The 25,112-nt window shown below is 43.1% G+C and overlaps 1 protein-coding gene across 1 annotated transcript in view; it reads right to left on the bottom strand.

The window, feature by feature from the left end:
* The window catches only part of CA10 (carbonic anhydrase 10), a 360,982-nt gene that overhangs the window by 293,416 nt on the left and 42,454 nt on the right, over nucleotides 1-25,112 (bottom strand). The window contains exon 2 of the mRNA XM_019542455.1: nucleotides 4,624-4,698. Coding sequence (XP_019398000.1) covers nucleotides 4,624-4,698 — 75 coding nt within the window. The remainder of the gene's footprint in view (nucleotides 1-4,623; nucleotides 4,699-25,112) is intronic.

Here is a 25,112-nt window from a genome sequence, read left to right as displayed (position 1 = left end):
CCCTCGCTCCTCTGCTTAACCCCCATGCCCATTAAGTGGAAAACATTATTATTCTCATACTTGCAACTGCGGTAACAAATGTTAGAAGTTCTCTTTAAAAGCATATGCTGGAAAGAGTTAGTATATTCAAAACTGTGTAATACTACAAGTCATATTATCATTATGCAAATGGAAAGCAGCCTTTCCCCATTCCTGTATAGTCATTCATGTTGAATACAAATTAGCTTCTGAATTAAATTAAAATTTTGCAGCACTTCCATTTTTTTATCTGCTTTATTTTAAAATCCTAACAGCAATTCATTGTTTCTGTGAAGGGAGCAAAGTGTTTTTTGCACATAGCCAAAATAGTTTATCATTATCTGAGGCTAAACTAGAACTTAAATATGGTTCAATGAAGCATTCAGAGACCAGCCTGGGTAGGACTTCGAGCATGAATCCTCTACTTGAACATAATGAAACACAGCGCTCACTGAAGCACTTGAACTGAAGCTGAAGGAACCTACTGGAGAGGGAGGCCAACTCTCTTACATCAGTGCAGGCACTTAAATGTGTGATTACTGGGCTTATCTGTAGGCATCAACATATGAAATCATAAACACAGTGACAGTAAGCTTTCTTACCGTCTCAACATCCAACACAAGATGAACATTTCAAATGATTCTAGGCATTTTTAGAAGCTTAAATCCCATTTTCAAAAGCTATTCAGAGACCTAGGTGCAACAGTCTTACTGGAAAAAAAACACCAATAGGACTTAGAAGCCTAAGATACCATACTTTTGCAAACAAGTTCTTTGGTACTTTTGCAAGAATGCACCATGTGGTTTTTGCAGAGGACCTGGCTAGAGCTCTCAAATTGCAGAAGGAAACAAGACAGCCTTTCAATAATCAGTACATCAAAGTGGGATGAGCCAATTCAGTTTCCAGCATGGCCATTTCAGGGAACTACTTAACAATTTATAATTTTCTTCTGGGACTTTATCTTAACTGCACATTCCTGCTTATGTCCAATATTTCACATTTTTCGATGACTTAAAGGATCTGGCAAATAGGCTGGGACTTCCAGAAGACTTTCTGACTTCTTAAAGTTGTAGTTGCAGTCATTTCCTTCTGACTCTTCGGGATGTTTAGCAAGTTGTCAGGACCTTGAGGTCTTAAAAGACTGAAATTTTCCCCTTAACAAGGATGCTACAGCATTACCTAACGTCAGATTAAAATAGTTTCTTTACATGATTTTGTTTATTAGCAATTTCAACAAGAGCATTTAAACTGAAGTATTTAGGAAGGGCAGAGAAGCAAATGCTCTTTCTATCTTCCACAACAGGAAAAAAAAATTGTTAGGAATCTATAAATTGTCCGGCAAATTCAGGCATAGTAGAGACAGTGAAGCTGAAGTTTCCTGCTGAAAACAGGTTGTTATATCTTCCAGACTGCTTTCCATTACTGGCCTGAGCAACTAAGCACGCAGAATAATACACTTCAATGTCCTTGACAGTCCAAAAGCAATTTCAGATAAATCCAGGAACCTGCTTCAAACCGTACCAGCACGTAATCATGTTTTTATATGACCATGGGCACAGCTCTTTATGACACACATTTTTCCATTCCCAAATCCCCTATCTTAATCTTCATCTCATTTGTGCCATTGCCTCATGTCAAGATAATTTAGCACCATCTGGGGTGTATCTTTTCTAATCTTATCACTAAATCACAGGTGACCTCATAACAATGGCAAAATATGACATGAGACCAAATTTGGAAATTCTTGTGAAAGCTTGCACAAAACTGAATTTGCTGTTTTCTAGACAGCCAAGGAAATAAAGCCCATGCAGAATTATTCATAATGTTACACTCATAATATAAAGCATTGGCTTATCTACACACTGATGCCCTCAAAGGAGGGAAGGAATGCACATTTCGGTCATTTAAAACAATTGTCCTAAAGCTTAGAAAAAATATCCTAATTGTAGTAACAATAACAGCTAGCATTTTACCTTACATTAAATATCAGGGTGCTTTGAGAGCTTTTTAAGGGGTGCACTGTCAGATATGCAAACACGATTGCAAGATAAATCCACACATTTCAAACAGGAATACATAGAATAAAAACACCTTGGCCTGCTGTGATCTTTCTGAGTTCTCTGCAACCCAAAAACTGCTCTCATATCTTTCCAGAGTCAAAAACAAGTGAAAACAAAGAGCTGACATTTTCCAAACAGTGCCTCAAGTCTAAAAAAGGTTGAGATCCAGTGCTATATACCCTCAACCAAACTGACGGTCTGAGGTGGTAGAACTTGCCGTATTTATCTTCCCTACCTGATCTGCCCTACATCACTATTACTTCTCCAGTCCTACTGAGCTAGTAACTCGAGCACCTATTTCAGACTATTCCATGGCATTATTTCAGTCGTTACAGGGACTTCTCACTCTTTCAAAGTAAGCATGGGCAGTTTCTCCAGGCTGTTTGGCCCAACAGTTCACATTTAACAAAATACATAAATGCAGTTTCCATTCCTGCTTTTTCACCAAATCTCACGTACGTCTCCCTCAATGAACCGCCTCAAAGCACTTTCATAATGAACAAGAGGTAACAGGAAGAAAAATTAACCTCACCATTCAGTTTACGTTACTCCCAGTGTCTTAGCATACGGGTCTCTGCAAACGTTTTATCCTGTTATTTCAACTGCTGTGTTTTGTGTCTGGGTGACATCTGGTCTGACAAGTTGGGGAATGTGTCTACATATAGTTTACAACTTCCAGATTACAGAGTTGCTGTGTTGCTGTTGAAACAATCACGTGCCTTCCGGGAAGTTTCATAGTGGAGGCTCACTGGACCTTGACAGCTCCCATTCAAGGAGAGCACTTTAGGACAGTGAAATGGCTACAGCCTAGGTGCACTAATCCAGCAAAGATGGTTTATGTAAAATGGAAAGGGAGGATAGGGCAGGGAAGCTGAAGGGACTTTTAAGAACTAAGAGGGAAAGAGGAAAAAAAATACAGAAGAGCATTCATTTGCAGAAGAGGAATCCAATTTAACTGTCTAACAAACCAGAGAAGTAGGAGACATGCTGCAGAAGAGAGAAACTTAATCATTTAACAGAAATCATATCCAGAAGGGGAATCCTTGAGTCCTTAGAGGTTTTGGCCAAAGCCTAAAGGATGCTCAAGTGTGGTGAGGAAATCTGGGGAGGTGTGTGGGTCATTTTGTCTACGTAAGTTTGTCTCTTGGGCCAGCTAAACAGTGGTGGGGTTTTGAAATCCGTTCAAAGTTAGCATGTTTGTCTGTTAAACCTAGCACATCCTCCAAGGTTGGATGTCTGGGAAAGGATGCAATTAAGCTACTGAGAAGCCTGGGACAACCAGGCTAAGAGGTCCTATTTCCACGGAAGATAACAGACAAAGAGATGGGATTCCAGAAACTTGCTTGAGAGGCCAAGAGAAAGAAATGCAGCTTATTTAGACCAAGGGAAACTTGCAGACTCCCAGCCCAGCATCCTGGAGAGCATCCATTTGGGGAGAGCTGTATAACTAGATATGGCTAGTCGAGCGTATGCTCCCATTCATTAACAATACAGGCAGTCCTCGACTTACAACGTTTCAAGTTACAATGTTTCGCACTTACAACGTTTATAAATTGACACCCTGTTTCAAATTTATAACGTCAGTTTAGACTTTACAACACTTGATTTGATGCATTGCCGCTCCAGTGAACAAGTTCACTGTGTCACCCATCTCCCTGGAGAACATCTGTCCAAACTTCCTTGGACACTTTCTTTAAGCAAGCAGACACGACCCCAGAAAAACCTGCAGCCAGGACTCCCGAGAAGACTCCAGCCAAGAACCCTTCAACAAGTCCAGCAAAGTCACCTCAAAGAAGTCCTTCCGAACTGATACGATTGCTATTTATAATATAAATACATTAATGTAGCTGTATTACTCATCTATAATTGATCGAGTACACAATTCTGGGGTATTTTTGGTGAAAATAAGGTATCAGGCATTGGTTCAGGAACGAATCCCCCATTTATAACATTGTTTCTTCTGGGAAAATTGGTTCTGAGTTACAAAGTTTTGACTTAAGATCTGGTTTTCAGGAACCAATTGTGTCGTAAGTCTGAGGACTGCCTGTAATATAAATCCCTAGTGTATCTCAATTAAGGAATGTAGATATGGAGCACTTTCCCCATTGTTCCTTGTTATGTGATGAAAAATAATTGGGAGCTTGCACATTAGGTTTGGGTTTTGTTGTTGTTCCCTTCTTAGTTCACTATTGTATTTGTAGGACACTGCCTTGCTGGCCACCTACTGTAAGATTCCCCCCCACCCTTCCACTGCTTTTTTCACAACTGAACGACAAGTCAGTCTAGGTGCACATGTTAAAAAAGTAGCAAAAGATCACTCAACACTAAGTGATAGCAAGAGTCTCACCAATAACTGTACGCCACCTATTAGAAAAAAGACAGCCAGGGTCTTCAGCTAATGTGCCAACAAAAGCTTCATGCTATTTTTCATAATGTATCAGCATTTACATAAGTATATTCACCCCCTATAATACACAGACAAAATGGTACCACCGTCAGAGCAAAATGGTTTATTAAAAGCTTGGATTTTTAAAGCTCTGCTTACCTGGAACAAAGCTTCCCTGGACCACCTCCTTATATGCCCACCAGCCTTCATGGATTTTTGGTGAATTCTGTTGAGCTTAAAAAGGAAAGAACAAAAGAAAATGTTAAACTAGAACAAAACAGAGAAACAAAACTCAATATAAATATCCTCTGCCATCTGTCACTGCATGGCTATGGCAATGCTCCTATGGACACCCAAAATTTCATGGAAATGCTGAGGCTGGAACTCAGATAGTCCAGCATAAATCATATACAAGCCTCTGTTTGCAACACAGAGCCTATGAAACACAGGAGGATAGTTCAGAACCCATCCAAGATAGGACAAGAATATAATTATGTAATTTAATGTTATCTAGTTCATTACAATATTTTGTACATTAATTCAGTGCCTTGCATCCCAAGTAATTACTAAGTGATTCTCAAAGAAGGTCACTTTGCTTCATACAAGCATCATCAAAACATTGCCTCCTCTGAGCAGAAGGGAAACAATGAAGAATACGACTACTGCACTGCTCAATGCACAATTCGAGGGAAAGGAAATCTATTAACAAATTGCCACTCCTCTCTGCATATCAAGAAACTACCAGGACTTTTACATGTCTGAAATAAATTCAACAAATGATATGCAAAATACATTACTTTCAGATGTTCATTATCCTAGTTGCTAGTGCGAATGAATCAGATGTGCAGATTTAATCTTACAAATTTGAAGCCATACACAAAAGCACAAAAGTAAGGTTTTTTGGACAACAGTGCATGAGCTAAGCAGGGAGGGATAGTGATGATGAGTAGTATGATTAAATATTCTTCTCCAAGTAACAGTCACTCTACAGCTTCCCAAATTATGCTTATTCTACATACCTGTGTGTCATTTTTACCTTAAAAATATTGCACTTTTCCTTATTTTCTACCCAAGAGTGGTCTCAAACTTTGAGTGGGAAGAGGCAACGGTGAATTACCAAACAATTAAGACTGTTCTTCCTCATAACAAGTGAGCTGCTTCCCATACCCATCCTCTCCACCATAGGGGTATGGCATTAGAGGTCTTAAAATAGAATATAAAAACGCGGCATGTTGCTTGCCAAATGCTGTCTTATGTTATTTGACTTGCAAGTCCCTGAGCAATCAAATGCTCCCCCAAAAGGCTACACTTACCTTTGATTGTATCACCGGGAGCAGTTCAAGTTAAGCTCACCAAGCTGCACCCTAAAATTCTCCTTTCTGGGCCACAAGAAGCATAAACCTCTCCAGTTTTCCTTTAGGGCTACTCTACCACCCTCTCACTCAGGTGGCTTTAACGAGGCACACATGCACCACTGTGGCTGTCATAATGAACCTGGTTCTCTCTGCAGATTTGCAACATCTGATGAAAAGCCAGAACTTTGCCATTCTTTTGTGCAGCTAAACACTCTGGTAATATAGTTAGTATTAACAGGCCCTGATCTATATGTCTCCGTATCTTGTTGCTATGTTTCAATGGATAGAGGCACCCACAGCATATATTAGCACAGAACATACACCTGTATACACAGAAATACTGTTAACTAACCTTTTTTAAATTCCAAACTATAACAGCTAGATTGGAATTAAGAGAGAAATCTCCCACTTTTCTTCATAGTTTGGGCCCCATCCCCGAGAACACACGCTTGACTGTACGCGTATACAAACACATAAATAGTCCAGTTGCAGCCAAAGAGATTATTCACGTGAATCAAGCTTAACAAGTGTGTGTGTCTTTGACGGTATTGGGACTGTAATCTCCTTAAAGGTATAAATAAAAAAGACTGAGTTTGCAATGGGCTATCACTTGAATTTCCATCATGTGCTGTTTCTGTCTTTGTATCCTTATAGAAAATGCTTTCATTTTCTTGGGTAGGGTTGCTATAGTTTCTTGGGCTGCCTTTAGATAACAGACACAAGTATCTTTGTTGCTGTTGGCTTTGGTTTCTGGATATAAAGGATTTATTTGTCCTGTATTTTGTCTTGTGGAACATGTGGAGCACAACAGTTTCTATAAATCACTGTCTGCGTAGGTAGAAGCTATCAAAGCTTTTTATCAGGTAGTCACAAAGATGGCAGTAGATATCGTATAACTGGAGGTTGGCTATGTGCCACTAAAGATGGGGAGACATCCTGAAGGAAAGGCAATATCGTGCCCTTCTGGAAAAGCATGTAGTGTACAAGTCTAGACAAGAGTGCTCCAGTTTTCCTTTAACTGGACTAGAATTTGGGGACAGGGTTCAGGAATCTGGCTGATTTGTTTCTCCTTAAAGCCATAATGGTAATGGTGCTCAGCCAGTTCATCAGTCTGGGAAATTCAGCGCTCATCAGGTAGACAATCATCTTGGTAAAAATCTTCTGCTATCTGGAATAACACAGTAAAAAAACTGATATGGTAATACATTGCCATAAAGATAAAGGGTGAAAGGAAAAATATATAACTCTTGGTTTGACTATGCCTTAAACTGTGGGGTGCAGTGCAGCCCTACCTCTTACCAAAATCATTCAAGATACTGTGGTGACAGGGATGTATATGTGTGATGCCTCCATTACAATATCTATATGCATTACAGGCACTAAAAAAATTATTCTTAAAGCATCCCTTTGAAAATGGGGAGCTTTCTCATTTGCATTCTAAGCTCTTTGGTGCATGGACTGTCTTACTATCATACACAGTAGGGCCCCTGTCCATAACTGAGGCTGCTAATGACTACCGCAATACCAATAATATTGACTTTATAGAAAGGAAATCCAAGCACAGAAGTATAATAGCCAAGATGTTCAAACCTGATGGCTCCTAAATGAAACTGTCCTGATTTCAAGAAAGACTGAGATTCTCTGGGTCATGTTCACAGAATCATAGAAAACGAGGGTTGGAAGGGACCTCAGAAGGTCATCTCATCCAACCCCCCTGCTCAAAGCAGGACCATCCCCAATTACATCATCCCATCCCAGAAAGGCTTTGTTTAGCTGGGTCTTCAAAATTTCCAAGGATGGAGACTCCACAACCTCTCTGAGTAACCTGTTCCAGTGCTTTACTACTCTTCTCATGAGAATTTTTTTCTTCTAATATCTAACCAAAACTTCCCTAGCTGCAACTGGAGACCAATTCTCCTTGTTCTGTCATCTGCCACCACTGAGAACAATTTAGCTCCAAATTCTTTGTGACCATAGACACAGCTCTTGGACACAGTAGTTGAAGGCTGCTATTAAATCCCTCCTCAGTCTTCCCTTCTCCAGACTAAATAAACCCAGTTCCCTCAGCGTCTCCTCCTAAGCCACGTGCTCCAGCTCCCGAACCATTTTTCCTTGCCTTGTGCTGGACTCTGTCCAAATCATCCACATCCCTTCTGTAGTGGGGGGCCCAAAACTGGACACGGTACTCCAGAAGTGGCCTCATCAATGCAGAGGGGAATAATAACTTCTCTCAATCTGCTGGCAACACTCCTACCAGTGCAACCAAGTATGCCATTAGCCTTCTTCACAACAAGGGCACACAGTTGGCTCATATTCAGCGTATTGTCCTCAGGTCCTTTCCTGGAGAGCTGCTGCTTAGCCACTGGCTGCCAACCTGTACCGGTGCATGGGATTGTTCCATCCTAAGTACAGGATGGAGCAATTTGCATGGAAGGACTCTGCAGCTGTCCTTATTAAACCACATGAGATTTCTTTTGGTCCGCTCCTCCAATTTGTCTATGTCTCACTGAATCCTAACCCTACCCTCCAGTATATCTACTACTCCCCCCAGCTTGGTGTCATCTACAGACCTGCTGAGGGTGCACTCCATCCCCTTTTCCAAATCACTGATGGAGCTTTACTTCAATGTGATGTGAGGCTACTCAGATCTAAGAATTGGGCCACTTATTTAATAACACTTCTTAAGTCTGAAACAGTGGCTTAATCAAAAGACCATGTATTCCCTTATTAGTCTTGAAACTAATTAGAATTGCACCAGAGTTTATCACCAAAGTGTAAAAATCTCTCAACCATAATAGAAAATGTCCTCACGCTGTGGACAAAAGCATAAAGACAACAAACACGTGGTTTCAATAATTATGCTAGAAGATGAAGCCAAATTTCAATATATTCTTGACCTTCATATATTTGCTTAGGTTCAAAGCATCTCTTCATCCATAGTATTATGGAAACCATAGTTATCTAAGCGTATCACTACCTTAAATGTTGCTGCTGCTTATAGCATATTTTCAGTCTTTTGCACGATGGCCATCAATTTCTGGAAACAACCGTGCCGTTACAACGATACATTGGATTTAGCAGCTTTCTTTTGCAGTCTCATTCTCAGATCAAACCTTTTTATACAGGAGACACAATTACCCCTGGGAAAATTCCAGGAATTTAATAAAAAAGTGTCGCTGTCAATAAAAATTACAAAAAGGGATGTGACACTCAAACTACAACAGGATACAAGAGGACCACTCTGCGCTGCTCAGTCAGTAACAAATGGTTATTGGTTTCTCCTTTCTTTAAAGTGACTGACTGTAAACAACATAAACAAAAGTAAAGCCAAGATCAATTAATGACACTGACTCTGTCAAAGCAGAAACCCAACAAAGGCTAAACAGTCATAAGAGTGCACAGCAGTGTATGGATGCAGATTTTTTTCTTGTGGATTTGAGGCCCATGTCAATTATTGAGATACAAGACATTTTAATGAAGGGCTACTGGACTGTGCACTCTTGACACTGTACATTTGACATTATTACCAGTGTAGTCTAGAGACCTCACCTCAAAACAGGGAAGGCTTTAATGGGCTATATGCAGTAAAACGTAGAAAAATGGCAGTCCCTGCTCCACCACCATAATATCTTAATAGCCACAATTAGATCCAGTTTGGGCTGGCGTCTCATAAATCTGGTACTGATCCTGTGATCTGATCTGTGCTGGGGGACCCCTAACTGTGTGTGTGTTTCAAAAGCTCTTCCTGGGAGGTCAAAGGACAGGAGCCAGTATGGGCACTTCCAGATGTGCGTGGACGTTTGGTTCCCTGGGGACAAGTAGCAGTGGCACACCTTGCACCGCAGTTACCTGTCCCCGGGAACGCCCGTGCCACACAGGCTTTAGCATGCAGCAAGTTGCCCCGGGTGGGGTAGCGGAGCCCCAGCAGCCTTACCTGGGGTCCTCCTGGGGCTGCAACTGTGGTGATTCTGCAACGTGAAGCCTGGCCGGCAGCTGCAACACAGCTCCGCTTTTCAGCAGCATGCACTGCTCGAGTATGTGCTGCGCCACTGTATTTTTTTTTTGCGGGGGGGGGGGTTAACCCCTGAATATCCACACTTGAGCAGCATGCCCCTGAAGCACAGAGAACACTGGACTGTGCAGTATGTGGCGCTGCAAAGGTGTTTGCAGTGCCACACCGCACGACCGCACTCTTCTGAATCTGCCCTCTGTGTGCAAACTGCAGGTGAGGATGACTCAAGGGGTCAAGTTATTATAGGGAACAGCTACAGGAAGATAAAGATAATTCGGCATGAGGGGCTGCTGATTTTAAGTCAACACAAAAACAGTTCTCTAGCCTGAAGGGTACTCAGTATTGGTAAACTTTTTCATATAAGACTTATTTTCAAGGTCTTGACCATCGTTAAAGATGCCATAATTAAACAAAAGTAAAGGATGTTCCTTAAAAAATAATCTTGGTACCTACTTAATATCCCCTTGGATTGTAAATTAAAATGTTACATAATTTTGCCTTAGGCAGCTAATCAGTTGCCCAGAAGTGGCGACACTGGATGGATTGATGAGTAGATGTGCATATATGCACCTTGCAATGGTCTTTGGGATGAAGGGAATACTATAAAAGTAAATCATTTATTATACTCAATAACCTACACTGATTCTGTTGTACATCAAAGGAAGTAACAACAAAGGTAAGATATTTGCCATAGCTTTCTTCATTAGTATGGAAAGAAAGGCCATTGCTCTCAGTTGTGTGAGGTGAGCAAGAAAACTTGATTATCAAGGCTTTGTACTAAATAATTGGATGCCTGTGCAATTGTTTCAGCTCCAGGAGGAGAGCACAACCTGGCACCACTCTGGGTATTGGCCCCTTCTCTGTTTAACAGACATCAACATTACAAGTGGAAAAAGGAGTTTAAGAAACAAAATAAGATACAGCATCAAAACTATTTACTTAAAACATCTCAGCTAAGGCAAGAGCACTGTTGGAGTCATCGGTGAAATGCAGTGACCCGTAGTCGTTGAGTAAATCAAGGGAAAGGAAGAGGAGTTGCTGTCAGAGCACGGCGAGGGACACAACCTCCAGTGCCTTGCTCTCCTTGGATCCAGAAACCTCAGCATGTTATACCACCTCAAGCAAAGCTTTCCACGAGAAGTGTGCAGAGTCACTGCACATGAATTTGCAGTCTGCCACACATGTGAATATACCCTGGTGCCAGAGCCTTGTTTTGACAGATCCTACAGGGACTTTCCATGCAAAGAAAAAAAACATACTCATGAAGCCTCTGATTCATAAAACAAAGGGGAGGAGGGAACCTTCCCCTGACCCATTACACCAGTCCATCCGGTGCAAAAGGCCAAGAGGTCCCACTAGACTGATGAATCTCCACCAGCGTGCTGTGCAATATTTGCACTGTTAGGGCATGTGTGGACAAAATGGGGGCCCTAAATTGAAGTGGTGGGTTTTAAAAAACACCGCTTCAATTTAGGGCTGATTAATAAACCCTCACATTGTGCACACACCTTACCTGCCTCTCCAGCAGGGATGGAAGGGCGAGTTGCCAGCGGGCAGGGCATTCCCTGGGCTGCGGGGGGTGCTGGTGCTTCCCTCCGTGGCAGCAGAGCCCCCCCCAGGCGGTACCCGCCCGCAGTCACCAAGCTTGGGCAGTCCCAGGGGGCACCACAGCCGTGGTGGGATGCACCAGGCGCAGCTCAGGCAGGCAGGCTCGGGGTGGGGGTCGAGGAGATCAGGCTTGCCACTTTTCTTGGGTCCAGCTGCTTTCCTGGGCCACTGTCAGGCTGCCTGCAGGGCTTCCTGCAGAGCCGTGGAGCTGGTCAGAGCCCAGTGCTTCACTCTGTGGCTGTAGGGGCAGCAAAATAAAACCCCTTAAAGGAGTTTTAGTTTGCTGCACCCAAAGTCATTTAAGGTGCATTACGCCATCGAATTTTCTACAGTGGCTGGACTGAATGCGCAATATGCTGCCGAGGCGTGCAAACACTGACACAGTTAAAGTGGTGCAAAAGCTTTTAACCCAGTTTAAAGTGTCATGCGCACATGCCTCTCATTTTGTCTACACACAGCCTTAGATGTACAAACACGCACACCTGATTCACAAAATATACTCAGCAATTATAAGTAGGAATCCACAGTGTCACAAATATTCTGACCTGTTATGGTCTTTCTGACTTCTTCACAGTGGAATAATTTGCCTATAATTTTTTTGTAGTCAAAACAAATGAGTGAAAGCTAAGAGCTGGCATTTTCTGACGGGTGCCTTGGATCTAATGAAAGGTTCCTTGATCTAAACGGGCTGAGAACCATTGCGCTAGATAAATGAGAAAGCTGTTCTTTATTGCTGAAATGTAATCTAACCCAAAACTGGATTAGTAATAGAAGAGTGCTGTAAACAAAGGGCAACAGAATTAAGATGAGCAAGCATATGGACCCTCCTTGCTGGGAATCCTATCTGTGACACTCACACCTGAGGCACATGGTCTTTATGCTCATGACCATCTGACATGATGGCACTGTGCCTGATCGCACAGGTTCCAGCTTATGGCTGCCAGGCTTCTGCCAGGGAAGAAGACTTTTTACATGGCCAGCCTCATGATACTGCAAATGGCATAATTTCCTCAGTGTGCCTCTTTTAATCCATTTTAAATAAACGGAAAGGCTTATATATTGTTATGGCTCCCCCACGCCAGCACCGTGTAATGGGCATCCACATGTATCTGATGTACGGGTGGTTCTCGACTTACGTTTCGTGTTACGTTTCACACTTACAACATTTATAAATTGACACCCTGTTTCAACTTTCTGACACCAGTTTCTATTTTACAACACTTAGCCTGACACGATGCCACAAGGTTGTGGCTGAATCGTCCTGGAGAACATCTGTCCAAACTTCCTCGCACACTTTCTTTCAGAAAGCAGACAAGAGTCCCGAAAAACCTGTAGCCAAGACTTCTGAGAAGACTCCAGCCAAGAGCCCTTCAAAAAGTCCAGCAAAGTCACCTCAGAGAAGTCCTTCCAAATCAATATGATTGCTATTTACAACATAAAGACATTAATGCAGCTATGTTACTCATCTATAATTGATCGAGTACACAATTCTGAGTTATTTTTGGTGAAAATAAGGTATCGAGCCTTGGTTCAGGAATCAATCCCCCATTTATAACATTGTTTCCTATGGGAAAATTGGTTCTGAGTTACATTTCGACTTAAGATGCAGTTTTCAGGAACCAATTGGGTCATAAGTCCAAGGACTGCCTGGATTCCAGTTTTCCTATGTTCCCACGGTTGTGGTAGCTAGGTGCTTTATTTAATAGACTGGTTACATGCATGTGGTCATGTCTTTCTAGTGACTGGCCCATAAGGGGGGTGTAAGAGTCTGCTGGCTTATTCTGAGGTAAAGGAGATTCTTGTTGCTCACCGGCATGCATATTTTTGCTGCTAGGTCTCTAGCTTCTGCTTGCACACGGGTTCCTTCCATTTACAAATGTAGTTTTTCAGATATGAAATTCATGAAAGTATTATACACATGCACGCACCATGTGGAAATACCCACAAACACTAAGCTCCCAGTCTCAAAATGAAAAGTTGCTCACAAATCAAATGAACTTCTTCAGTCCAGGATTTCAAATGACACGTATGTGAAATTAGCAAACCGGTTCAGAGAAGGATTCGGGAGAATATGCGAGGGAAGCAGGGATAAAAGAAGTGGAATAAAAATAGGAATAAAAGAAAGGAAAGAAAGCAAAGAGCTTCTTCAACTACAATTTTCTTTACAAGTTTGGGCATCGATGTACAAGTGTCCTTCATCTACATCTACTGTACTTCAAGGAATTCTCTCCATCTTTCCATCCCATTCTTTCTGTCAAAACAACATTCAATCAAACTTACCAGGTTTCCAAAAAAACCCCCCCAAAAAACAAAAAAACCCTACAACAACAACAACAACTAAGTAAAGCAGCACGCTTAGCTAAAAAATATAATAATCTTAACATTGGTGAATCTGGATTGTACCACTGATGTATTTCTTGTACAATAAATGAACAATTTCACTGGCATCATGCAAGAGGGCCATGATGCTACCTTCCCCAATATTTTTTCATTACATTGAGTTTTTGATTCTAGCTAAAATGTGTGTTTAGGGAACTCCACCAACGCGTATGCAAATTCAGAACTGTTGCTTGACATCATCTACATCGGTATTCCTCAGAGATGCCATGTTTGAGCCATCTGCTTGAAGCCCGGTGCATCTGAGGTAACATTATGAGCATAGATTATTGTAGCCGTATGATGAACTGCCTGCAGACTCCTGCAGCGCTCAGGAACAAAAGGGATGTTTAAACTGCTCTCCAATCTACATTTCAGATTAGTTCAGAACAATGCTGGCTCAATTCTTCTCTCACACAACTGTATTAAACACATCTGAAAGTAGCCACTTTTTCTAATGCATTGCCGGTATTATAAAAATAGTGAAGAGGGGAGAAGTTTAAAAGGCAACCATAAATTTATAAGGAAGCTTAAGAATCCACGTGTTTCCTCTCTAATCTGCTCTAGTAACATTTTTTTAAATGCCTACAGCAGTATGCTGTACAGCACCTGTAGACTTTTTTTCTGAGAGTCATTTACTGAAATTGTGGCCCTCCATGACAGCTAAACTCATTAGGAGAGGCTCCCGCCTGCTAGGAACAGTCTATTGCAGAAGTAGCTTTAAACAGTGGTCTTGCAACAGTCTATAAACGTCACTGCAGAAGCAGTCCAATACGCTGTACAGGCTTCCCTCGCTTTATGCGGTTCTGTATGTGAGAATTTGCTCTTATGCGGTGACCCTTTTTATACCAAAAATTTGTTATATGTGAGATACATTCACTCTTATACAATCGGTGTGGTGGAAGCCTGCAGTCAGCAGTTTTGTGCGGTGCATTGCAGGAGTGATGCGCAACAAAATATCGTCTCCCGTGTGGATCTGTGCCCCGCGCTCATTGTCTGCCCCACGTGTTTCTGTAGTTGCCATCTCCATTATGATAATGTCCTGTGCTTGTGTGTACTGTCTGCTGTTGGTGAGTACCAAAATTGTCTTGTAAAAGTGGTAGAAATGGGTCTGGGGGTCAGTACAGTTGAGGTCTTTGAACATATCCTTATTTGTTACATTGTAAAGTGGGGTCCCTTTATGTGAATTCAAGTTACGCGCTGTTTTCCAGGAACGCGTGTACAACATAAAGCGAGGGACACCTGTATTTGCATCTGCCTTTCAGGGTCACAGGTTCTTTCAATGATCTTTTTCTGCATTGACATCAGTGGTCTCTGGGCTTAGGAACCGGGTTGCTGTAAAGCCATTCAGTGTAGCTGTGTAGGGAAGACGGCTATTTATTCAGTATTGATACGATGCACTAGAAGCTTTCTTTTTTATCAGATTCCTGTAGACAGATCTCATTTGGGAGTTAAAAATATAGCAATAAAAAAAAAATTAGGTGTTCAATCCTGCAAGAGGCCAAGAGTGTCTTGAAAAAGGCTAAGTGCTCTCAACTCCTACTGATTTCAACATGAGTGAAAAAGACTCGGGACAAACATGAGTGATGTAGACTAAAAAAGATCTCTTCCAAACTGGGCTTGTCAAACATACAGCTGAGGACTGGATCCAGCCCAGAGCTGCTTCATCCAGACTGCTGCTAGCACCCAAGTCACCCTGGGCCCTAAGCTAGATCTGGCACACAAGGAGCCCCGTGAGGCTGCAAGAAGCCCTGGGCAGGAGGTGAGTTTGACACTCCTGTCCAAAACAGGACATTGTTAAAATCATAAATTATTGATAAACCACTACGGGCCATGTGCAAGTCTGACTCTATATTGGTGGATTCAAACTCAACTGAAATCAATGGAGAGTTTTCAGCTGATATCCATGGGCTTCAGAGCAGACCCATAATGAGACGTGAGAGCTTGTGCGAATGAATTCCTACAACACTAGAGAGAAATGGTGCTGCAGTCATACAACAACAAAAGCTGCATAGTTGCCAGATTTTTTTTTTCACTTTCTAAGCTGGCAGCAGAAAACTGACTATACCATGGATCAGGGCCACTTGTCAAGCAAGTCTCATTATGGATGTAAAACACCAAGTCACAGCCACTAAAAAGCTGCTTAGGTCACAAAGTCTTTGTAGTGTCCTCAAATTTTATAAAGGTGAACTTCCTAAAGGAGTGATCCAGCTGTAATGTTGCCATTCAAGGCAAATTCAAAACCTGCTGCAGTGCCTTCTAAACAGAGCCGAGCGATGTGTCCTTGATGCTCTGGAAACGTCCTGGATTCATGAGCTCAACTATTCAGCAAACTTTAATTTGGTTGGCCCTATCCTGTGTCCTCATTCTGCACTGAGCCGTTAGTCCTTCGGATATATCAGGAATTCAGAGGAAAGTCTGCCTGAGTTGACTTCTGAGAATTGGTCCATGGAAGACCAACCAATTGCTACTAAGATCTGATGGTACTACCAGTCACTCTGTAGCAACTCCATGGTCTACAGTTAAGAGACACTGCCTCATCTGAGCTAGAAAGAAATTGAATGAAATACTATTCAAAGTATAACCTCCTACGTCTGATATGATCCTAGAGAAAGTAGATAGTGATGGATCCCAATTTTGAATAAATATTTTTAACCTCAGTTGTAACAGAATTTTCCTGATATGTGAATGGGGAGAAATATTAAGGATTTCTCACTTTCTAGTAATTTCCTTGGTATTTCTACCCAAAGTTTATTTGAGGGAGAGCCTTTATAAGGAATTTCACTGGTCTGGGAGCTCCAAATCCAGAGTTGAGTTTCCAGCTCTACCAGTCACCAACACCGACCTCAAGCAAGTCGCTTCACTGCTCCGCGCCTGTCTTCCTTTCAAACTCTGGTCTATTTAGATAGTAAGTTCTCGGGGCCAGGCTTGCTTCTCATTATGTGCATGTAAACTCATAGCACAAAAAGATCTTGGTTAGGACCTCTAATGCTACTGTAATATGAAGAATCACAATACATAATTAATACAGAACATAGCTTAGCACATATGCTTTCCAACCCCCTCCACACCTTGCCTGAAGCACAAGCTTTTGAACAATTGCATATTTACTGTTCCACATTTAGATGAAGGATACATGGGACTTGATTCTTTAGACACTTGTATATGATACCATCATAGTTTCATAGTAGCTAGGGTTAGAAAGGACCTGAACAGATCATCTAGCCTGACCCCCTGCCACAGGCAGGAATGAATGCTGGGTTCACAAGACCCTAGACAGGTGATCATCCAACCGTCTCTTGAATTTGCCCAAGGTAGGGGCGAGGACCACTTCCCTGGGAAGCTGGTTCCTGATTTTGGCCACCCTAACTGTAAAATATTGCCTTCTGATTTCTAACCTAAACCTATTCTCCATCAGCTTATTACCATTGCTCCTCGTCACCCCAGGAGGTGCTGGGAAGAAAAGGGCTATTTGCTCTTGATCTCCCCTGATGAGTTTGTAGGCAGCTACCAGGTCCCCCCTCAGCCTCCTCTTGCTGAGGATGAACAGATTCAGGTCCCTCAGTCTCTCCTCGTAGGGACTGTCCTGCTGCCCCCTCACCAAGCAGGTGGCCCTCCTCTGAACCCTCTCCAGGCTGGCCACATCCCATTTGAAGTGCAGTGCCCAGTACTGGATGCAGTACTCCAACTGTGGCCTGACCAAAGTCACATAGAGGGGGAGTATCACCTCTCTGGATTGGCTTGAGATGCACCTTTGGATGCATGACAAGGTATGGCTGGCCTTGCTGGCTGCTGTCTGGCATTGATGGCTCATGTTCATCTTGGAGTCAATGATCACTTCCAGATCCCTTTCCGCCTCTGTGCTCACAAGGGGGGAGCTCCCCAGCTTGTATGCATGCTGTGGATTCCTTCTCCCAAGGTGCAGCACCTTGCATTTGTCTACGTTGAACCCCATCCTATTCTCATCTCCCCACTTTTGTAGTCTGTCTACATCTGTTTGCAGCCTCTCTCTTCCTTTGAGTGTATCCACCTCGCCCCACATCTTAGTGTCATCAGAAAACTTGGACAGCGTGATTTCCACCCCCTCGTCCAAGTCGCTGATGAAGAAGTTAAACAATGCGGGCCTGAGGACCGAGCCCTGCTCACATCTCATTAGGTTGAGTATGACCCGTCCACCACTACTCTCTGGGTGCGCCCCATCAGCCAGTTTTTTACCCATCCATCATTCATCCGTGTGTAGCATGAGCATACACTGGGATCGAACTTCCACAAAATCAGAATTCCCCATTCATTTACCTTGATGAATGAATTTTACATGCATTTCATCCTGGGTATAAATGCTATGCACATATGCAAAACGGTGAAGAACAAGGCCTTCAAGGCTGACGAACACCAAGTTTTAGTGGGTCTTTCCTGACCTGAGCTCTCTTCTTTACTGTTTTAACCATTCTCTACCTTTAAATTATGTAAGAGAGAGCTAGAAGGAGAGAGATGCTGCTGCTGGGCTCTCCTAAGTAATTTGAACTGGATTTACCTTACACTTCATGAGGTAAACCCTGATCCCTCCAAATTATTTCAGTTTAAGTTGCATTACAATATAGGATCACATGCAATACTTATAAGCCTAAACTGCACCTAATCCTCTATGTTCATCAACACCTTCCACCCACTTCATTCCTCATTTCCTGAGAGCCTGTGTACAGAGGAGACTTACATTGTGCTGAAAAATTAACGGACTGTAGTTTACATTTTAATTTCATTCCACCTTATATCCCTGCTTCTGAACTTGGCCCAGTATCAGCTTTGTGCTAAATACAGAGGAATGCTTTTATAACCACCACCCTTTCTCAAATTAAAAGAGACTGACAAAATGACATAGCAGTAATTATGCATCAGCTTCCATAATGAATAAATTAAATGCAACTAGTAACTGTGATTTGAGACCTACAGAAAAGCACTACATGGCAGGAGGAAGAAAACTTTGAAATCTGCCATCCTAATATTATTTAAACAGGGAAAAGACCCCTGTCCAGATTCTAACCATGTAGCCTCATGAACAACATGTACTTGAATTTGTCCAATGCGCCTACGTGCTCTTGGCTTTCTGGGTCTAATAAAAAAGCATTTCCTCTTGGCCTGGGCCTGGAGGCCTGTTCTTACAGAGCAGATCTCCATTTCCTGGAGCGCCAAGGCTTGACAGTTCAGTTGCTTTAGCCCTGCAAGTGCTGCCCAGGGAGTTAGCCTATCTACTCCTGCAAATGTTCCACGGCCCTGCTCAGGAATCAGGAGAAGACAGTATGGTAATTATTTCCCCTTCAGTGTTGCAGGCAGCACAAAATAAAATTCAGATCTGCAAAGCTACTTGATTATTCATTCCGGGCATCTTGGCAGAATATATTCACACTACCTAACATACCATATGTACCACATGCTTCTTTTTTTACATACTGTGAATTAGTGGTATTAGCATGAATGGTGCAAAGGACAGAATCATATTTTTTTTGCGAAATAAGTAGCTGAAGAAAAGCTACAGGCTTTACAGGGGCCAGACTGAAATGCATGGAGCATTTAAATGCAGGTACAGCTCTTGCAAATCTAATCATGGTCTTGTATGCTGATCGGGGTAGTCTGAACATTAAAGGCTATATTCCGGCTAATTCTGGAGGCATGCAATGGTAAATTAGACTCTAATCCTCCAAATCTATCCACTGTACATTTAGGTTAGGTACAGACATTACACTGTTACTAGTATAAGTGATTGGAAACTAGTCTATACTCATAACAAATGTCTGGCACACGTAAATTAGTTAAAAAATGGCAGAACCTGGTTTAAAATTTGTGCCCCCCACCCTTCGCCCTCCGGGGCAAATGTGTTCTGTTTGCTACCAATCTAAACCACATCAATTACAGAAAACCGCATGACTTAGACTGATTCTACATCAGATCTTTTGAAAGTCTGTACCTAGCCTATGCCTTACAACAGCGTAGAAGAATAAACTAGCAGGAGCCTCTAAGGGTGTAAAAGTTGCTCGTTCCATGCAACCTGATCCCAAAACAGTCATCTCCAGGGATCCTGATTTTCCCTGATAAGAAAATCACAAATTTTCTGATTAAAAAAAATCCCAAATCCTCTGATAAAGCCCCCCTGCCTGCTGCATCAGTGCCCAAGCCCTGGCTGGTGCCTGCAAGAGGCAGCAGCTGCTGCAGCAGAGCGGAGCAGGGAGCCCAGCTCGCCCTTCCTGCTGCCTGCCCACTGAGAGCTCGGGCGGGGGGAGCGGGGCAGGTCCCTGCTGCTGCACGCACACCTGGGAGGTAGGGGGGACCCTTGTCTCCCAGATCTGTGCATGGGGTGGGCTTGGGCTCCCCACCCTGCTCTCCTCCCCCAGGGCCTCTGCAGCCCGGATGCTGGACCTGATGCAGAACAGCAAAGAGGGACCACATGGGGAAGCTGCTTGCCGCTGTGAGCCCCGCAATGCCCTGGTGATATGCCCTTGCCCTGTGGCAGCAGAGAGGGGCACAACCCTGCACTGCTGTCCCTGCTGCTGCCGGGCAGGCAGGGGACCCCTCTCCAGGGTAGCACAGGGCTCGCAGCAGCAAGGAGTTTCCTCCCATGGCCCCGTTCTGCCATACCGCACCAAGTCCCACCCTCTGGGTTTCATAGTTAGTAGGGTTGGAAGGGACCTGAGTAGATCATGTAGTCCGACCCCTGCCATGGCAGGAAAGAGTACTGAGGTCAAATGACCCCAGCGAGGTGTACATCTAGCCTCCTCTTAAAGGTTGCAGAGGCCCCGGGGGAGGAGAGCAGGGCAGGGAGACCAAGCCTGCAGTGGGAAGCCCACCCCACCCCCTGCCTCCCCAGAAGTGCATGCTATGGCAGGGAGCTGGTCCTACTCCTGCCCCACAGATGAGCACCCTGCAGCCCTGTCCTGATCTCCCCCAGGGCCCCGCAGCTGCGCATTCTGGCCCCGGCCCCAAACCCCGCGCACCGCCCAGCTGGGCAGCAGCCCTGCCCAATCCACTCCCTCCCTCCCTCCCTACGGGAGCCCTGCCAGATTTACCCACGGGAGCTGCTGTCCAGGCTGTCTGATGGCCATGTGCATATACACACATGCCACCCCCTCCCTGCCTGATCACCCTCCTTCCACTCCCCCCTGAGTCCCATGGGGGCTGGAACTCTGCCAGCCTGCAAAGAGCTCTTTGGAAAAGTGCAAAATCAGTGGGGTTTCCACTAACATGAGAAATCCGCATTTTCCTTGGGTAAAGGGGGAAATCCGTGTTTTTCTCTGTTTTTCCATGGGAAATGGAAAACCCAGCTCCCTGGTCACCTCTTTCCTAAAAATCTGATTATATACAGTAAATCAGAATCAGACTTAGAACAACTGCAGTAGGCAGAGGAGCAAATTAACTTTTTAGCAATCTTGGGCAGAATGGAGTAGTCAATGTGAGCCAGATCTCACAAATACATCTGGACATGCAGACCTTGATTTTGTAGCTCAAGCTACAGTAAACCATGCTTTTAGCTTGCAGTCTCCAGTATGCTAGTCAAGGTGTCAGCCATCACAAAACCTTAATGGAAGCCTTAATGTAAAATAACTTTCTATCATTTTTGGCTCATCCCATATCTCTAGAAACACGCATCCTGAAATAGAGGGTTTAACAAAACCCATGAAAGACTTTATTCTTTATGAAAAAGAATCCTAAAATAACTTACATAACACCCCAATAACTGAGAACTAAGAACAATAGAAAACTAAAACCCACCTGAACTCCCTCCAAAATCAAGGAGAGTTGTCCGAAGTGAGGACTGAACCCAGAACCAGCAGCTATAGATTTATCAGCATTTGACACTTATAGTCTTAAATATCTACGCAGTCCAGGTGCTAGCCAAACACCCCCTCATCACCTCTCCATGTATAGCCTAACTTTCCAGAAGTCTGTAATACAAAACTTAATGGCGTGAGAACTTACTGGTTTAAAGGCTGCACATTTCAAATGATTCAGACTGGTTTTCTTAGGCTTAATGTCATGAAATGTTTCATAGATTTCATAGTCATTAGGGCTGGAAGGGACTTTGGATGATCATCAAGTCCAGCCTCCTGTCTCAAGGGCAGAAAGTCAGCTAGGGTCAAAGGATCCCAGCAAGTTATGTCCAAACATTTCCTAAAAGAGTCCAGAGTAGGTGGTTGCACCACCTCTGGAGGGAGTTTATTCCAGGCCTTGGAGGCTCAGACAGTAAAGAAGTTTTTCCTTACGTTCAGCCTAAAAGGACATGTTGCAATATCACATTTCATGTTGCCATTGGACTGGCAACAGTGAAATTCATTTGAGCCAATGGAGATATTCATGTGTAAAGCAGTAACTGGGGATTCAAACAGGCATAGCTACGCTGACTACCATGGAGCAATGAACACTTAGATCACATTGAGGATTGGCCCCATGTGTTTAATGGGCAGTTTGTTTCAAACAGGCTTTTACACAATTGCATCAATGCACAGTTCGCACAGTTCACACTGAGCTAATTAGTGGGGAAGGGGTGCTCTTGTTAAGGCTTTTTTAAAACTTATTTTAAAAGTTGTGTGCATTTGTACATTATAAAATCATCATACACAAATGACACACACACTTATAACAAAACCTAAGTTAGGTTGCTCGCAGAACTATAACTTACATTGTGTGCAGCACCACAAGATGAGGGAGAGAGAGAGGAGAAAAGAAAGGATTATAAAGGGCTCAAAAAATAAAAAGCTTTCATCAGCCATGCCAGATTTTTTTTAGATAATGTTTTGCTCAGAAAACATGTAAATGCTCTTTCATTATTAAGTTAATACTTTCCAATTCCGTAAATCCTTCTTCCACCATCCCCACGTGTAAGAGGTCTCACTGCTGCTGCGAACAGCAAACAGTATTCAGCCTGATCAAAATAGGGACGTGACTTGTTCTGCAATCCTTCTATGTCACTTCTGAAAGGAGAAATAAGGACCTAAAGTCAGACTTTTGCTGTGGTACAATGATTTGACCGCTCTGCACATTTCCCATCCATTGTAATTTTGTGTTGTGTTGTGACAATATTCTAAAACCTGGGCACAAAAATAGGGACGATTTTACCACTCCCTCCCGTGACTGGTAGCTGTAAGCCATTCTGGCACCATAAAGGATCCAGGAGAGTTCAGTGCAGGTATCCTGACAAGTCTCAGCATAGGGTGTTGGGGTGGTGGGAGGCATTCTGGGAAGCACTGGCAACTATAAGCAGAACTGGAGTGGCTGCCTGAGCTCTGTGCTGCCTTCTAGGAAGCAAAGGAGCATGAAGTGACTTTAGTCCACCTTCCTTTAGGGTTCTGTGCTGTGTTTCTGACAGGTATAATGCCAAGATCTCACCTCAAGAACCTGTACACCTCAGCTGACATAAGGATAGATGAGGCTCACAGCAGCACCAAGGTAAAACTTGCAGAAGAATTCAAAATATAAGACAGTCAGGTTATTATTTCTAGTGACCATTTGTCCCATTAGGCTAGTGTGGGACTGGTGGCGATCCAAAGAACAAGAAATACAGCCTGAAAGGAGGGCAGAGTCCAGGAAATCATGGGGCACTTTGGCTGCAGATCAGTAGAAGAATTCTCCAAATCCCTGCAGAACATGGCCAGCAGTTGTGCCTACCGCTGCTTTCCAGTCATGGCCAGCAGTTGTGCCTACCGCTGCTTTCCAAACATGGCCAACTGTTGTGCCTACTGCTGCTGTCTACTGGGCTTCTGGTAAGAGTCAGAGAGCTCCCTGGGCCACAAACCACATTTTGCAGCAGTCTAACTTAAGACTTTTACAACTACGTTAGGATGGGCAAGAAGGAATACGCTGCCTCTAATGCAACCCTACTCTCTAGCCAGACCATGAACAGCTCTGATAACAGAGTCTGACAGTGATACTTGAGGCAGGCAGAGGAATACACACAAACCTTTCCCTGTGCCTGGCCTACAGCTCCTGTTTGCAGTTTGCTTTCATCTGCACAACATCAAAGAATAGAATTTATTCAGCCCTTTACTCCTGTTCTTCCAGGTGAAATGCATTCATGCACATTTCTACTGTAAACAATTTCATACGATATAAAGGAAATGGGAGGGAGGCTTTGTCTAGAGGTGAAAGCAGAGAACTGGCAGTTAGAACTTCAGCATGTTATTTATGCCTTCATCTGCCATTATCCCGGCATGCAACTGCCAACCTCTGGGCCGCAATTTGTCCTCCTGTAAAAATGGGGTGATAATAATTGCTTTTCCTATTTGGTGGGGGAAGGAGTAACAACACTTATTTAAGGATTCCTTTGAGGCCACATTCACGGCCCCCTTACATTGCTCTGGCAATGCAAAAAAACCCTTTCAAAATTGTAAATTATAACTGCACCTGCTTTCAGGTCAAGGAAAGAAGCTTTCAGGCTCCTTTATACTGCCAGGATAATTTAAATGAGCCACAGCATAAATTAGAGCGATACCCTTTAATGTTCATAAAGAGTTTGAGATCCTCAGCTGGAAGAGAACAGTATAAATCATATTCTTACTAGAAACAGTAAAAGCGCAAGTTTTTGGCTTGGTTGGCCACAACTGGTGATAAGCAATTTTCCTCATGCATAAAAGATACATAGCTAATCATGTACATTCCAGTTAAGTATTGTTATTAAGAACAAAGCCAAAAGTTATACCTTGAGCTTTTCAGCTAGAAAAAGTTGAAAAATGGTTTGACTCAATTTTCCCTAAGTGCTGAATCACGCCACCAAAGTAAATGATGGATTGCACTGTGGGGTGAATCATTTTCTGTCACTGCACCCAATTGAACACGAAATCCTGCATGCTGTTACACAGTGCATCTATAAAACGTCAAATATTCCTGTAACGTTTATGCCCTTTTAAATGCACCTCTCACACATAATAGAGTATTTCTACGTGACAACACAGATCATAGCTGTTATACGCACCTCAAATAAGAGTGTTTGGCTAACATGGTGATGGTACTAAGAAAATGAAAAAATATTTCCTGCGGAGGTTTTTAAATATTAACTATTTTGTACACGTCTCTGTCAACCAAACAAAACCTGATTTCAGAGATAAGCTTAAAAGGCTTGCAGGTGGCTTGTCTATCCTGAGTGGATAACCTGGGAAGATTTCTTTTGTTAAGAATGCGGGAAGAGTTACCTAGAAAGGACCATCAGCGAGGCTCTTACTTTCAGGTTATTTATCCTCTCCTCCCTCCGATCCCATACATGTCCAGATAATCCATCTTCCTTTTAAATCAGGTACAGAACACGGGGGGGGGGG

This window comes from Crocodylus porosus, unplaced genomic scaffold, assembly GCF_001723895.1.
Source record: "Crocodylus porosus isolate Cpor-Errol unplaced genomic scaffold, CroPor_comp1, whole genome shotgun sequence".
Classification (NCBI taxonomy): domain Eukaryota; kingdom Metazoa; phylum Chordata; order Crocodylia; family Crocodylidae; genus Crocodylus; species Crocodylus porosus.
This window is presented reverse-complemented; position numbering and strand designations above follow the sequence as displayed.